The 13,763-nt window shown below is 40.7% G+C and overlaps 1 protein-coding gene across 7 annotated transcripts in view; it reads right to left on the bottom strand.

The window, feature by feature from the left end:
- The window catches only part of SLC4A7 (solute carrier family 4 member 7), a 113,433-nt gene extending 102,122 nt beyond the window's left edge, over positions 1–11,311 (bottom strand). For 3 of the 7 annotated variants that reach the window (XM_087430647.1, XM_087430646.1, XM_087430643.1), the window contains exon 1: positions 11,054–11,309. In XM_087430647.1, coding sequence (XP_087286773.1) covers positions 11,054–11,113 — 60 coding nt within the window. In that variant the 5' untranslated portion in view covers positions 11,114–11,309. Of the gene's footprint in view, positions 1–10,487; positions 10,537–11,053 lie in introns of those variants that run through there. The other 4 variants (XM_087430650.1, XM_087430649.1, XM_087430644.1 and 1 more) reach the window with 3 other exon arrangements.
- Between the last annotated feature and the right edge of the window lie 2,452 nt (positions 11,312–13,763).

Raw genomic sequence — 13,763 nt, forward strand, 5'->3', positions numbered from 1 at the left:
CATCAAAACAGAAATAAGGGGCTGGCCCGGTGGCGTGATGGTTAAGTTCACTCGCTCTGCTTCAGCAGCCCAGGGTTCTCGGGTTCAGATCCTGGGCACGGACCTATGCACTGCTCATCAAGCCATGCTGTGGCTGCATCCCACATACAAAATAGAGGAAGATGGGTAGAGATGTTAGCTCAGGGCTAATCTTCCTCAGCAAAAAGAGGAAGACTAGTATTGGATGTTAGTTCAGGGCCAATCTTCCTCACCAAAAACTAAATAAATAAATAAAACTGAAGTAAGCAGTCTAGCAATCTCAGTTATCTGCAACAAGCCAAGATCAGAAGACTATCTTAGGAAGTAAATTTGTATCACAGAGTGACATAACAAAAGACCCCTCCATCCCCATTTAAACTATGTGATTTCATTTGTTATCTTTAACAAATCTCTGGCAGATAAGAAATTCAAAGACAAAAGGAAGTTATTAAAGTAAAGTAAGATTAAAAAAACCCACAACTGTCTAAAGGAAGTTAGTGATCAGTGTTCTATTTTTAAAAGGAGAGACAGATATCATATTTTAAATGTTTTGTCAAATGCTTAAAATTATTTAAAGGAAAATAATTACAGTATGCTTTAAATAGCTGATCAGTCAGGACAGGTTGACAGCTTGGAATTGCAAGTGGCAGGGGGGTGGGAGGTGCAGCCTCTGAGACTGAGCCCTTAACCTGTGGAATCGGACGCTATCTCCAGGTAGATAGTGTCAGAACTGAGTTAAATTGTGGGACACCCAGCTGGCGTCACAGAATTGTTTGGTAAGGGGAAAAATCCCACACGTCTGGGATCAGATGTATTGTGATATGAGTGTGGCAGTGCTATGACAGTAAAGGAGAAACACAGGAGAAAAACTGCATTTTTCCTAATACATACCCTCTCCCCACAGAGCTATCCAGAATAACTCAATGCCAGGGTTTAAGGACAGCCAAGACCTTTCATTTTCTATTTCTTCAATCAGTATGTACACTAACTCTCAGAATTCTATTACATGAGCTATTTCATAAGACCACAGGATGATTATTAATAACACGTCTCCAAGGGCACATTTAGCATTTTATACACAGTATATTCTTTTCCCTGATCCTGATAAAGCCCTATAAGTATCATAATTTCAATTTTACAGATGAGAAAAATGAGATTCAAAGATGTTAGTTGCCCAAGGCCACCTGGTGGCAGATGAGGGACAGGGAACCCAGGTGTGTCTGAAACCCAAACATGTATTTGCTACACCAGGGGATAAGGTTAAGCTACCTTCCAAATTTTACCCTGTTTTGAAAATGAGGTTTGGGGCATGTGGTAATTTAGTGAATTTCCTATTACTGATTAAAACAGCTCAATATAATAAAATGAAAGACCAAATGAAGGCCAATTTTAGTCTGAATGAATCTTTTATTCCTAACAAAAGGGAGGCCAACTTGCCCAGATATAAACAGACTCATAACTGAACCTTATCCTGAGGATACTGCTAATGGCATGTGCAAAAATGGATAAGGAAATTCCTCCTGAACATATTATGAGGTCATTAGGGAACAATTATAAGCAAAACAAAAGTAAGTACAGAATATTACTGAAAAGACTCTAGTGAGTCAGTGCACCGGCTACTTATAGCACCTGTGCAAACACTGATGCACAGACTGGGAAGTTAGAGGAGCAGAGTCCAGGAAGGAAGACGGTCCTGGAAGGAAGAGGGTCCACAAACCTCAAATCATAGAATTAAAAGTAGATGAACAGAAAAAATTCTATTATGTAAATAATAATTCTAAATAATTAATAGAAATAGCACAATTTCAAACCAATATATATAATAGCTGACATTGTATCTGGGGTTTGAAATCCCTATTATTGCCACTGATCCTTTTGTAATCATATACATTAAAAGTCACTGATCTTTTTAAAGCAAATATTACACAAGTATTAATATATAAGTAAAATACCCACTGTTTTCCAACAATCAATGTAAATGTATTTAGAACTTGTGAAAATATCTTAAGAGTCATAAAGTTTTCATTTTAATGGTACTTAATACTCACTTGCCTAAAATCGTATTTCAGGTTAAAAAAATGTTAAGTAGTCTTACTTTGGAATCAATCCAAACTGTATGTATTCAATATTTCCCCTCAATAGAACCAAGGCAAGAATCATTCTCTTCTACTGGCAGTTATATCAAGCAAAGTAGGAGTCTTTTTTCTTAATGGTAACACCACAAATAACAGCTATATAATTTACTAATTGACTGATTAAACAATTAACTAGAAGCATATTCAACTTCAAATCTTATGAGTTCATGATATTATCCTAACATTTATTCATTGAACAAATTTTCATTGAATGCTTTCTATGTATTAAACCCTAGAAAAGACCTAATTGAGGATTTAGAAATGATCCAGAAAAATTCTATCCCAGCCCTCAGGGAATCTGGAAGCAAAGAGGCAAATTTCCTGGAAATATTTAATTTCTATAATATTAACGACTAATTGACAAAAGTTACAGTAATAACAGCTTTTAAATATAGAAGAAAACTACAGTTAACTCAATTATCTGAGGCAAATAGAGCTTTCAAGTATCATACAAGTAAAATTGATATGCTTAAGGTTAAATGGTCTTGACAAACGGGGGTTTTTGATTACTCCAGACTAATAAGACATGAAAGAAGAGGGGTGAGCAGTGATTTGGCATCAACCGTGGGTTCAAATCTCAGCTTAGCCTCTTACTTAACTGTACAGCCTGGGAAATTTTTGAAAACCTCTCTGCCCAACAGTTCACATCTGTAACAGGAATAATAAGGGATTAAAAGATGCCTAATAAAATGCACAGCTCAAAGCAGCCTTTCTCTAAATAGTTAGTTACCTGTTCTTCACTAACTTGCCCCCCAGCAAAGTACAAAACCATAAATTCTAGATTAGTGTTTCCCATTAATGTGAGAACTATGACATTCCTCCTCCCACCAGTGCTATGATTAGAGGCGGAGTGAGGCAGAATCTTCAGTGGGGTTTCATTATTTCATCTGAGGTGTTGTAAGTCTCAGAATACCACTGAGGTTTACACTCAAATATAAATGAAAAATACCTTCAAGAGAGGAAAAAGGGATCATCTTTTCCAAATCACTGCCTTCTAAAAACTGGCTAAATGGAAATCATTTCTTTAGTCTTTTTTTTTTTTTTTTGCTTGAGGAAGATCAGCCCCAAACTAACATCTGTGTCAGTCCTCCTCTATTTAGTATGTGGGATGCCTCCATAGCATGGCTGATGAGTGGAGTAGGTCTGCACCCAGGATCCGAACCAGCGAATCCAGGCCATCAAAGTGGAGCGTGCTGACCTTTACCCACTCAGCCACAGGGCCAGCCCCCTCTTTAGTCTTATTTTTAACTTATTTTTTTTAATGTAAGGATAGACATTTCACATGGAATACATATAACAACATGAGGAATCTAATAATTACAGTGATGTCTTCCCACAGTACTGCCAGGTTGCACAGCTTGAGAAGAAACCAGTCACGCTGAACTCAAGGTAAATGGTGCCTTCTGGAGCAAAAGGAGGAAAACAGTGTGAATGGTGCCCCTGCAACTGTGTCACTATAATCTCAACAACTGTACTTTATCTGGATAACTTTTTTAAATATTTATGATCCTCAATCAAAGGTAAGTATAAAAATCATAAAGGAAAATTCTAAGTTTAAAAACATATATAAACAAGCAGTTATTTTCTTATGCCCAAGGCACTTCAAGTCTAACAACAGCACTCTCACAGTCTCTTCCCACATCCTGCCTTCTATTACCTCCTCACTAATCTAAATCCCTGGATAGAGAGGAGGATCAGGACATCAGTAATAGGCAAACACAAAATTTCCAAAGGACTCATGCAATCATAATTAGGCATGTAGCATGTGATCGGACTGATAAATAGATACATATTAACAACTCTGGTATTTATGGGGTACTTTTCTAACATGATAAATTAAATAGTTTGTAATATATTAGACTCGATCCACAGTCATACATCTCTCTCACCTGAAATAGTGGGATATGCTAACCCATGACATAAAGCAATACAAGAAATCATGTCCTCTATTTTACTGAATAGATAATGTTTGCATAGTTCAAAACTCAAAACTGTATAGAAAGGTATACACTGAAGTTTTGCTCCCACTCCTATCTCAATTCCTAGTCCCTCACACCTTCTACGGAAACCATTTTTATTAGTTTCCTGTTCATCCTTCCAGTGTTTTTCTACAAATACCAGTAAACACAAATATTAATTCTTATTCTTCTCCCTTAGAGAAAAGCCACTAGTCTACAGCATCCTCTGTCCCACACCTTGCTTTTTTTAATCAATTTATCCTAGAGATCTCTCCACATCAATACAGAGCTCTTCCTCATTCTTTTTTTATAGCTGTACTATCCCACTGTGTGGATATACCATAATTTATTCAACCAGAGCCCTATCAGATTGCTTCCAAAGCATCTTCTTAAATGATACATCTTTCAAATCTCTCTTGTTACTGTAACAAAGTAAATTATATCATGGGATTTGCTTTCTTAGACCTATAATAGTACAATGTATTCGTGACGCGCTGTTCATGTTTTGTAAGAACCATCAGAAATTTCCAACCCACATGGCTGCATTCTCTCCCTATCAAAGTTTAATGTATTTGTTATAGGATTTCTCAGAGCCTTTAATATATGGCTATGTACTGTGAATCTCCAAAAAGTAAAAAGTATAGCGTGTGACATTTCTCAAACTTATTTGGCTACAAAATGGTTCTTTGGCAAAACCTCCTAGAGATGTAGTATTCTGCAAAACAAACTTTAGCAAATACTGGGGTGGATGTAATAATTATTGTCATCTAAGTAAAATATAAGACTACGAATTTTTAAGGAAGATATGAAATCAAGCTGAGCTCATTTTTAGACTAGGCATTCCTGAGCTGTTTCTTGGCTTATAAACCCCTTTGAGATCTGAATGTAAAGCTATCTGACCCTCTGCTGGAAAGAATGCATAAAAGCATAAAATTTTTCAGTTTCTGGGGATTCAAGGACCCCTGAGGCCCATCCAGTCTCCATGTTCATATCTATTTTAGAAGCAATTTTAAATAGACAGTGCTATACTATCTACGACACTATTAATACTCCAAATTCTAAGACAGAACCTAGAGCGCTTTTCATGCAAAACCAATGAAAAAGCCAAGGAGAATTCACCATGAGGTGTGCCTTGTTGCAAAGCAAACAAAGCATACTCAAAGGGATCATGTTTAACAATTAATGATATCAAGCAAAGTAAATGCTATTAACTGTGGGAACTGTTATATGGCATTGTACTCTGATTTTTACACAGGCATCTCTCATTTTAAATAAATAAACTAGATTCTTACAGGATTAAGAAAGTCGGTCTTTAATTCATTTTATACAATATAAAATCTTAACATCCAGAATTTTTAGAATGCAATACATTTCACATTAGACAGCAGTATCTACTAGAAATACAATTCTGCTGCATATCTGAATGTGATAATGTGAATGCCCAAGAGAAGGGAAAAAAAATTCTGAGAGTTTTAAATGTAGATCAAAGAATCCCCAAGCATGATTATAGTCTAGCAGGGGAAATAATTAGGAGAGAAGAGGTACTAAATTGAAAAGGTGACAGATGCAAGGCTACCATATCTGGTTTTGAGGGTGGCACCCTACAGAAGGACATTCAGAGGGGAGGGCCAGTGGGGGCTGAAGCCCAGCCCAGGCTTCTCTCATCAAGCCTTGTGCTGAAGTTTGAATCTGCCTGAAGGGGGTGTCTGTTGTAATTCAGACAAAGGCAGTCGGGTAACGCCATTTTTCCCTCCATTCCCTGACACAAATTCCTCCCCCAACACTCCACCCACCCATGGCAAATATTAAAAATTGCTAAAACTTTAAAAAAGAATATTTGTTTTCCAGATGAAGATAATATCCCAGTGGCCAAAGTAATAGAATGGAAATTTCTAATTTAAATTCTTAGCAAAAAATTTGTTTCTTCAGAGGACTTTTCTTTTAATGGAAACATCTCCAATACTACCATGGAACTCAATGAGAAGAGAGTCTACTAAACAGAAATTTGTTTTATTCCTATTTTTGTTGAATACATCAATTCCTAAGATAAGAGGAGTTCTGCATAAGTATTTTCAGTATTTTTCCAGAACAAAGAACAGTACTAAGCGAAAAACATTCTATATGTAAAAGAACATATAGAATGCACAAAAGCACCAAGTATTAATTATATGTTATGGCAAATTATGAGGAAAAAAAGACTGTATCATCCTTTCCCTTCTCATGCTCTTTTGAGAAACCATTCCACACTCCCTTCTATAGTAGAGTACAGTCGGCCCTCTGTACCAGCAGATGCAACCAGCCGAGGAGGCTGGGCCTTTGATGGTTACATCTGTACCGAAAATGTACAGACTTGCTTTCTTGTCCTTATTCCCTAAACAATACAGTATAACAACTATTTATATAGCATTTACATTGTATTAGGTGTCATAAGTAATCTAGAGATGATTTAAAGTACCTATACGGGTGGATGTGTGTAGATTATATGCAAATACGACCCCTTTTTATGTAAGGGACTAGGGCATCCGCAGATTTGGCTACCTGCGAAGGTCTAGGCACCAATCCCTGCTGATACCAAGGGATGACTCCACAGGCATCTTGCACCTGTGAATTCATTTTCAAGGGTATATCCACTTCCCAAGTTCCTAATCAGAGATGATATACACCTCAACAACCTCTCTAAATTGGGCAATCTGACAAAAAGAAACAATACAGTCCTGGAATCCAGAGAGAATGGACAATTCTATACTGCCTGACATGTTAACAGAATGAGAACCAAATGACACTAGCCTGCATAGCATTCTCTACAAAAGAACAAAAAGGATATTTATAATATTAAAACATTTTTTCAATTTCATTATGAAAGGTGGATTGTGCTTTACCCTTTACTTTGATACTGTCCCCAAAAAACTACTTAACTAAACTTTAAAACTATGGCTTAAGAAAAATAACAATATTTTTTAAAATTCTCTTTGGAGGAAATTTGAAAAATCTGCTTAAAATAGCCAAACTAGAACCTTACTATACTGGTATATCAGCTCCAGACAAAAATGCAAATCTATGTCATAATCACATTATCTTCCTAAACCAAGCACTGAAAGAAGGTGTTCAGCCACTCTCATCTTACAGTAGTCATTTAAAAATGTCCAGCTCTTTGAAGCAAATAGTCACTAATTTGGAAATCTAGCGTTACTCCTGTCTGCTAGCCCTCTGCCCTGAGGAAGAATGTTAACAGTAGCACCGCCAAACACTATCATGACACTATGCCAACCACAGACCCCTTCATTGTTTATTATTACAATTACAAATAATTTTAAAAGTCTCCCCAAGTTGTAAAATTCAATGAGTATAACTCAACAAAATATACAAGTCGCCTGCTAAACAAAAACAGAGGCAAACTTCATTGTAAGCTAGAATGCTGGAATAGCTACCTGCTTTGTAAAGGAATCAAAAATTCCTTCATTCAAAAAGGGGCTTAAAAGGGGGGGCTAATTGCACCCTTACATATATAAACACCGATCTTTATTACTGATAAATGCTTATTGCAAAACTGAAAATACTGTATGCATAAAAACTGATAACTATAGAAGAATCCGTAATCAATATGAGGAAGCTATAATATAAATATGAGGAAGCTATAATATAAAACAAAAGCCACACTAATCTATAACATTAACCCTATGAATCACTGTATGCTCCTTTATATAAATGGCCCATTTTGTCAGTTGCAGATCCTATCAACTATAAGATCATATCTGCGGTAAAACACAGTAAGAAAGAAGGGGAAGGAAAGAGGAAGAAAAACAACCCATTACAGGATGTTGACAAGTATAACTACCAAGGTTTTAGAATATATTGGTTAGCACCCCACATATCACTAAAAATAATATACCAGGTTCCTCCAACACCAGGTTACTTTGGCTTTCGATTTTAACAAGTAATAGAAATCTAGTGTAACAAAATACTTTAATATTCATACCCTAAGCTCTCTTAGGAAAAAAAAAAACCTGTGTACTTCCCAGTCTTAATCACCAAATAAAATAATTTTCAATCCAACTCAATTATCCTATAGTTTCATTTGGACAGATGACATATTTGTTGTCTCTCCCTTTATTACAACTTCATAAATTACGGCCCAGATGCCAACTATAAGGCAAAAAGGTAACTAAAATCTTGATAATATGCCTGGGGTGCATACTATCTCGAGGGCTATCAACACCCAACCACAGACCCCTAGAGAAGGCTTACTTACAGACCTACCAAAACAGCTTCTATTTGCCAACCACCACCAAATTCATACTGGGTTGTTAATACCTTTCATTTATTCTAATGACTACTTTTTTTTAAGTATTTCTAAGACTCATGAAAATGTTTTAACTGGCACTCACACATGAAATTAGCAGCAATGCAAATGCTATCACTGTGTTCACTACACATGCCAAAATAAACTCAGTGAGGTTAGGACTCTGTCTACCCTGTTTGCCTATATCCCCAGTGTGTGGCACCTAGGAGATACTTAATAAATATCTGTAAAATGAATGAAATCATATAACAAAATTCACAGAACAGCCCCAAAATTTCAGTGGTAACATAATTGTGTTAAATCATGTACTGCTTAAAAGAAAGTAGAACATTTGCTAAAACTTCGGAACCTTCTAAACAGTGCTATTTGTTGTAACAAGATTTAACCTACACCAGAAAATAAGACTGACAGTTTAAATCAATTCTAAGGGAGGCCTACAGTGATGAGCTTTTGTAACAAAGCAAACAAAAGTTACATTTCTGATAAATGACTTTCCTCTATCCCCAAACCATGATCAATGAAAATTAGAGAATTTTAAAAGAAACATTAGAGCCTAAATTATGAAACAGATGGGCTCCAGTTACAGAGTAATATAAACTGCCACCAATTTATTCAAAAATTTTTGCCTAATTACAACCCAAGACAGTATCTTATGAATATTAATTTTAATCTACTTTTTTGGCTATGCTAAGCAGTCAGCTGTGAGTTAGAGAAAAGTTATGACTGATGAATATCATAATCATCCATTTTTATGACTTTTATTAGCAGGGGAAAATGGCTGAGGAAAGGTTTAATTTTGTCAATGCCAATGGTTCCTCTCTTCCCAGTTTTCAAGCCATAGTGTTCTCTACTACTTAAACCTACAGTTTTCCTGTTCTCATTCTATTTTCAGACTGTATGACAGCTTACCGTATTTGATTTCTACTACTGATTTGTATGTCTACTGTAGCCAAGTCTTATCTTCCCAAGGATTTAGGAGGTATACCCTTGTATGCAAAGTGCTCCCCTGCCATGCTATTAATAACAGTGTTTGATAATTCCTTTGTCATCTGTCTCCTTCACTTGAATGTAAGTTCTATCAGAGCAGAGCTAGTTCTGTTTTGCTGGATACTACAGAATAGGTTCTAAGTAAGTGTTATTACAATGAATGAATGAATGATATAGAAGGCAATGGTATTATCATATGCTGCTTCTGCTAGCTAAGTAGGCAATACTTGAGAACACATCATAGTTTCTACCAGCTTTACGAAAACTTGGACACTGTTTACTGCTCTGAATTGAAACTTTGCAAATAATAAACTTAAGAACAGACAACACTGCACCTGATACATACTATTAGAGAAGGTGCTAAACACACATCCAAAACAGAGTTTATTCAAAGACCACACAAAAAATTACAGAAGATTCCTTAGGACGAGTTTCCAGTATTCCATTACCATCACTGCGAATGTCCTCCCAAAAACCATTGCTAAATGACTTCACTGTCTGGAGACTCATTTTTTTCTCCATGTTTGAAGAATTTATAGGTGAACATCCTAAAATAATGAATGGCTACTCTCCAGGGCCTTACAATAATCTTCAAAAAGATGGGGAGGGGGGAGTTGAATAAAAACACGTGAAAAGCAATTTTCCTGTTACTTGTGAAAGACTGGAAAATTTTCACTCCAGAGTAAGAATTGGAAGTAGGAAAATTTATAACACCTCCATGCCCTTTGAGTCACAAACTACGAAGGGAGAAGAGAATCACAACCGTAGGGACACATGTGTTCTGCGTGAAAGCAGGAAGTCAGTTTCTCGAGCATGGGCCGCCCGTCCAGCATCCCAAAGGGAACACTGGCCTTTTGAAAGTCAACCCCACTCCCCTCTAACCCTGAAGTCAAAGCCAGTCTCATCGGGAAACGGGAAAAAGGAGCAGCACGGAGAGCTCAGGACACCTTCCTCTTTCTACTTGGCCTCCGGCAGGATACTCCTCCGGTTCTCGCCAAAAGAGGAGGCGGCGGACCAGGCAGAGTCAGCAGGGAAAAGAAGCCTTGGCCGCAAAGAAAAGCTGCTTGTCCACGCGGCCGGACAACTCACCGAACAAAGCACAGCGCGGACCGGGCGGGGAGACGGGAAAGAAGGGGGAAGATTCACCCCAGCTCTTCACCACTGCCTGGGGCTAGAGACAGGTGGACCCGCGCTCCTCCTTAGAGGGAGAAGAAAGATGGGTTTTCGAGGGGCTAATCTGAACTCCAGCGCCAGGGCAACCGGAACCGAGACCCCGGCCGTGGAGAACGCCCGGGAATAAGGGAAGCAAGCGCTGCGGAGAGAAAGGAAAAGATGATCGGAGTCACGGGGGCCGGCGGGGGTGCCGGGGTCTGGCCCGAGCCGTGCCGAGGATGCAGGCGGCGAGGGATGCCCGTGGCGCGCTGCCGGCTGCCCCCCACTCGGGCCTCCTCGGCGCCGCCGCCGCCCGCCCCCTCGCACCCGCGCCCGGGGCGGCCACACAAAGGGGATGGCGAGGCGCGCCGGCGGCCGGGCGGCGGAGGGGCCCCGGGTCCGGGACGAGGTGGCAGGACCGCGACGCCCGCCGCGTCCCCGCCTTTGTCTGCCGGGCTCCGCGCCCCCCCGCCGAGGAGCCCCACCGACCGCGGCGCCCTCACCCTGCTCGTTACCCGGGTGAGTAGCGGTCTCATCTGCTCGCCGGCCCCATCCGCCTCCATGGCCGGCCGGGCAGCCCACGGCGGCCGCTACGGTGCTGCCCCGCGCGATCCGGCCGCCGCCGCCGCCGCCGCCGCCGCCGCCGCCGAGACCGGGGCGCGCGAGGGGAAACGAGCGTGCGTCCGTGCGCGACGCGCGCGCGTGGGGGAGCCGGGCACGCGAGACGCGGGGCGCGCGTGTGCGCGCGGCGGCCGCGAGGCTGGCTCTCGCAGGGGAGCGAGGCCGCGCTGTGGAACGTGGAGCGAGAACTGAGCGAGTTGGGGAACGGGGCGGGGGAGGAGGAGGGAGCCGCGTAGGAGCCCGGGGGTGGGGCCGCAGGCCGTGACGCGCGGCGCCAGGGCCCCGCCCCGGCACGCCTCCTCGCGCCACGCCCCCTGCCAGTTTGGCACCGCCGGCCTCCTCAGCGCACCCGGCGGCGCCGCAGCCAGGCCACTCGGAGGTGGGGCGGGAGGGAGGCGGGACGGGCATTTGTCCCAGCCAATCGGCGACTCCCGGAGTTCCGCACGCACTGTCCCCCCGCCACCTCTTTAGGTGGCCCCGCCCCTCTTTGTAAAAATCTTAACTGACCGAAACTAAGTGTCTAACTCATTATTCAGGTCGGTTCCCCTGAAGTTCAGAAGTGGGGTGGAGATCACCACCGCCCCTACCTCTTACCACGGTCTTTAGAGGCAGGAGGAAAGGAAGACGCCGCTCTTAAAGGACGCTCGCGAGAACCCCGAAGCAACTAACGGGTCTTCACGACTCCTGGAAGTTTTTTTTCCTCTCAGTTTAGTAGGCATGAACCCCAAGTCGGGGCTTGTGAAGGAGGGAGTACCCCTGACCAGGTATCCTCGTGTGCTTGCCCCCACGACGGGACACGACGGTGGCTCCCACACTCGAGTCCACCCTTTCGGGCACCTCTCAAATATCCCCAGCTCCAACTGGGGGTGATGATGGTGCCTACCACACAGGGTCATTGAAGAATTAAATGAATTTCTACCCATAAACGTGCCTGCACACAGCATGCTTATTATAGGCATTATTGTTAACGGGGTTATCTTGCATGTTTAATAAAGGTAAAAAGGGTTAGTTGAGAAGAGCTAAATAGTGCTATGGAAGGAAACTATTACAGCGGGTCTGGAGTGCACATCCTATCCGTTTCCAATAGGATGTTAGTAAAGCCCTTTGTCAGAAGTAGATAGTTAAGGATGCTGGATAACTCGTTCCTGGTTTGGGTCCTAGTCCTCTTTTGTTGTAAATTTCCCAGAGAGCTACTTCAGGCCGGCACACATTATTCATTTGTGTGAGAGCAGATGTGCTTCTTTGAATAACAGCTACCATTTAAAGAGGCCTACAATTAGAGACTATGACATTTTGCAAACATGCCTCATCTCTAATCCTCACAACACTACAAAACATGTTTTATTACCCCCTTTTACAGATGAGGAAGCTGAGGCTCTCAGAGATAACTGGTTTTAGGTCCTAGTTAGTGGAACTGCTCTTTCTATTGCACCATTCATTCCAAGGCTTCACTAAAGAAAGTTGAACAAGGAAACAAGGAAAACGGAAGAACAGATGAAACAAGAAGGAAAGAGAAAGAATATGAAGAAAAAGAGGAACTGGAATAAAGTTTTAAAAATGCTTCCTAAAGTTGTTTAAAGCATCGATCACTGTGCCCATACCATCACTCTCTAAGGCAAATATGATTTATATTAGAGAATTCGTTCTGAGCTCTCCTACATTGCAGCTCCCATACCACAAATCTGTAATTATTATATACAAAACACCTTCTGTCCCCTTTCTCTGCTTCGTTTTTCTATATAGCATTTATCCTCTTATAACATTTTATATATTTTGAACTTTATTATGCTTATCATCTGTGCACACACACACACGCTCCGTGTAAGCTCCATGCAGCAGTGATTGTTTTTGTCTCTTTTGTTTGTTGTTATATTCCTAGCATGCCTAGAAGAACACTTGACCCTTGTAAGCTCTCAGTACCTGTGTTAACTGAATGAATGTGGGAGAGTGGAGGAGGGGAGAAAGCAACATCCTTTCAAGACCTAAGAGCATCCTGAGTAATAAACAGCTAACAATGTGCCCAGAGTAGTAACAGGGACAAACTAGGAGCCAAAGTTTGTGCCAGAGATGAAGGAGCAAAGTAGTCAACTTCAAGAAGAGCTTAAAAATATATGCTCGGGAAACCATGCTAGAAAATGAGTTTCTCTTCATTCATCTTGTGAAAAGAAAAAAATAAGCCCTTGGTTTATTTAGTCCACAATTACTTTTTGAGTGACCTCCATGTTGCCAGGCACTTTTTCTACTACTCACTTTATCCCAACTTCTAGAAAAATAATGTAGTAAAGATCTGAATTATAAATTTATTACTCTCAATTGCCCACTTAATTCAGGCTCAGCCAGAGTTCATCCTGAGGTGATGGTTGTAGTGAGTAAAGAAGATAATGTGTTAAAATTGCTTTCAAGAAAATGGAGATGGCTATAAAATGTTCCAAGATGCTGAAAGGCAAATTGTTCTCTTAAGTATTTTAAATATTCATCCGAAATGTAGCACTGGGAACAATTTGCTAAACAAAGGTGAATGTGAGCCTAAATTCATCACTTACAATGAGCTTGTAGCGCCTAAAATTAATGACATTTAGCTGTATCCCAAAT

The sequence above is a fragment of the Ceratotherium simum genome, chromosome 5 (genome assembly GCF_057802395.1).
Source record: "Ceratotherium simum simum isolate JZ-2026a chromosome 5, ASM5780239v1, whole genome shotgun sequence".
Classification (NCBI taxonomy): Eukaryota; Metazoa; Chordata; class Mammalia; order Perissodactyla; family Rhinocerotidae; genus Ceratotherium; species Ceratotherium simum.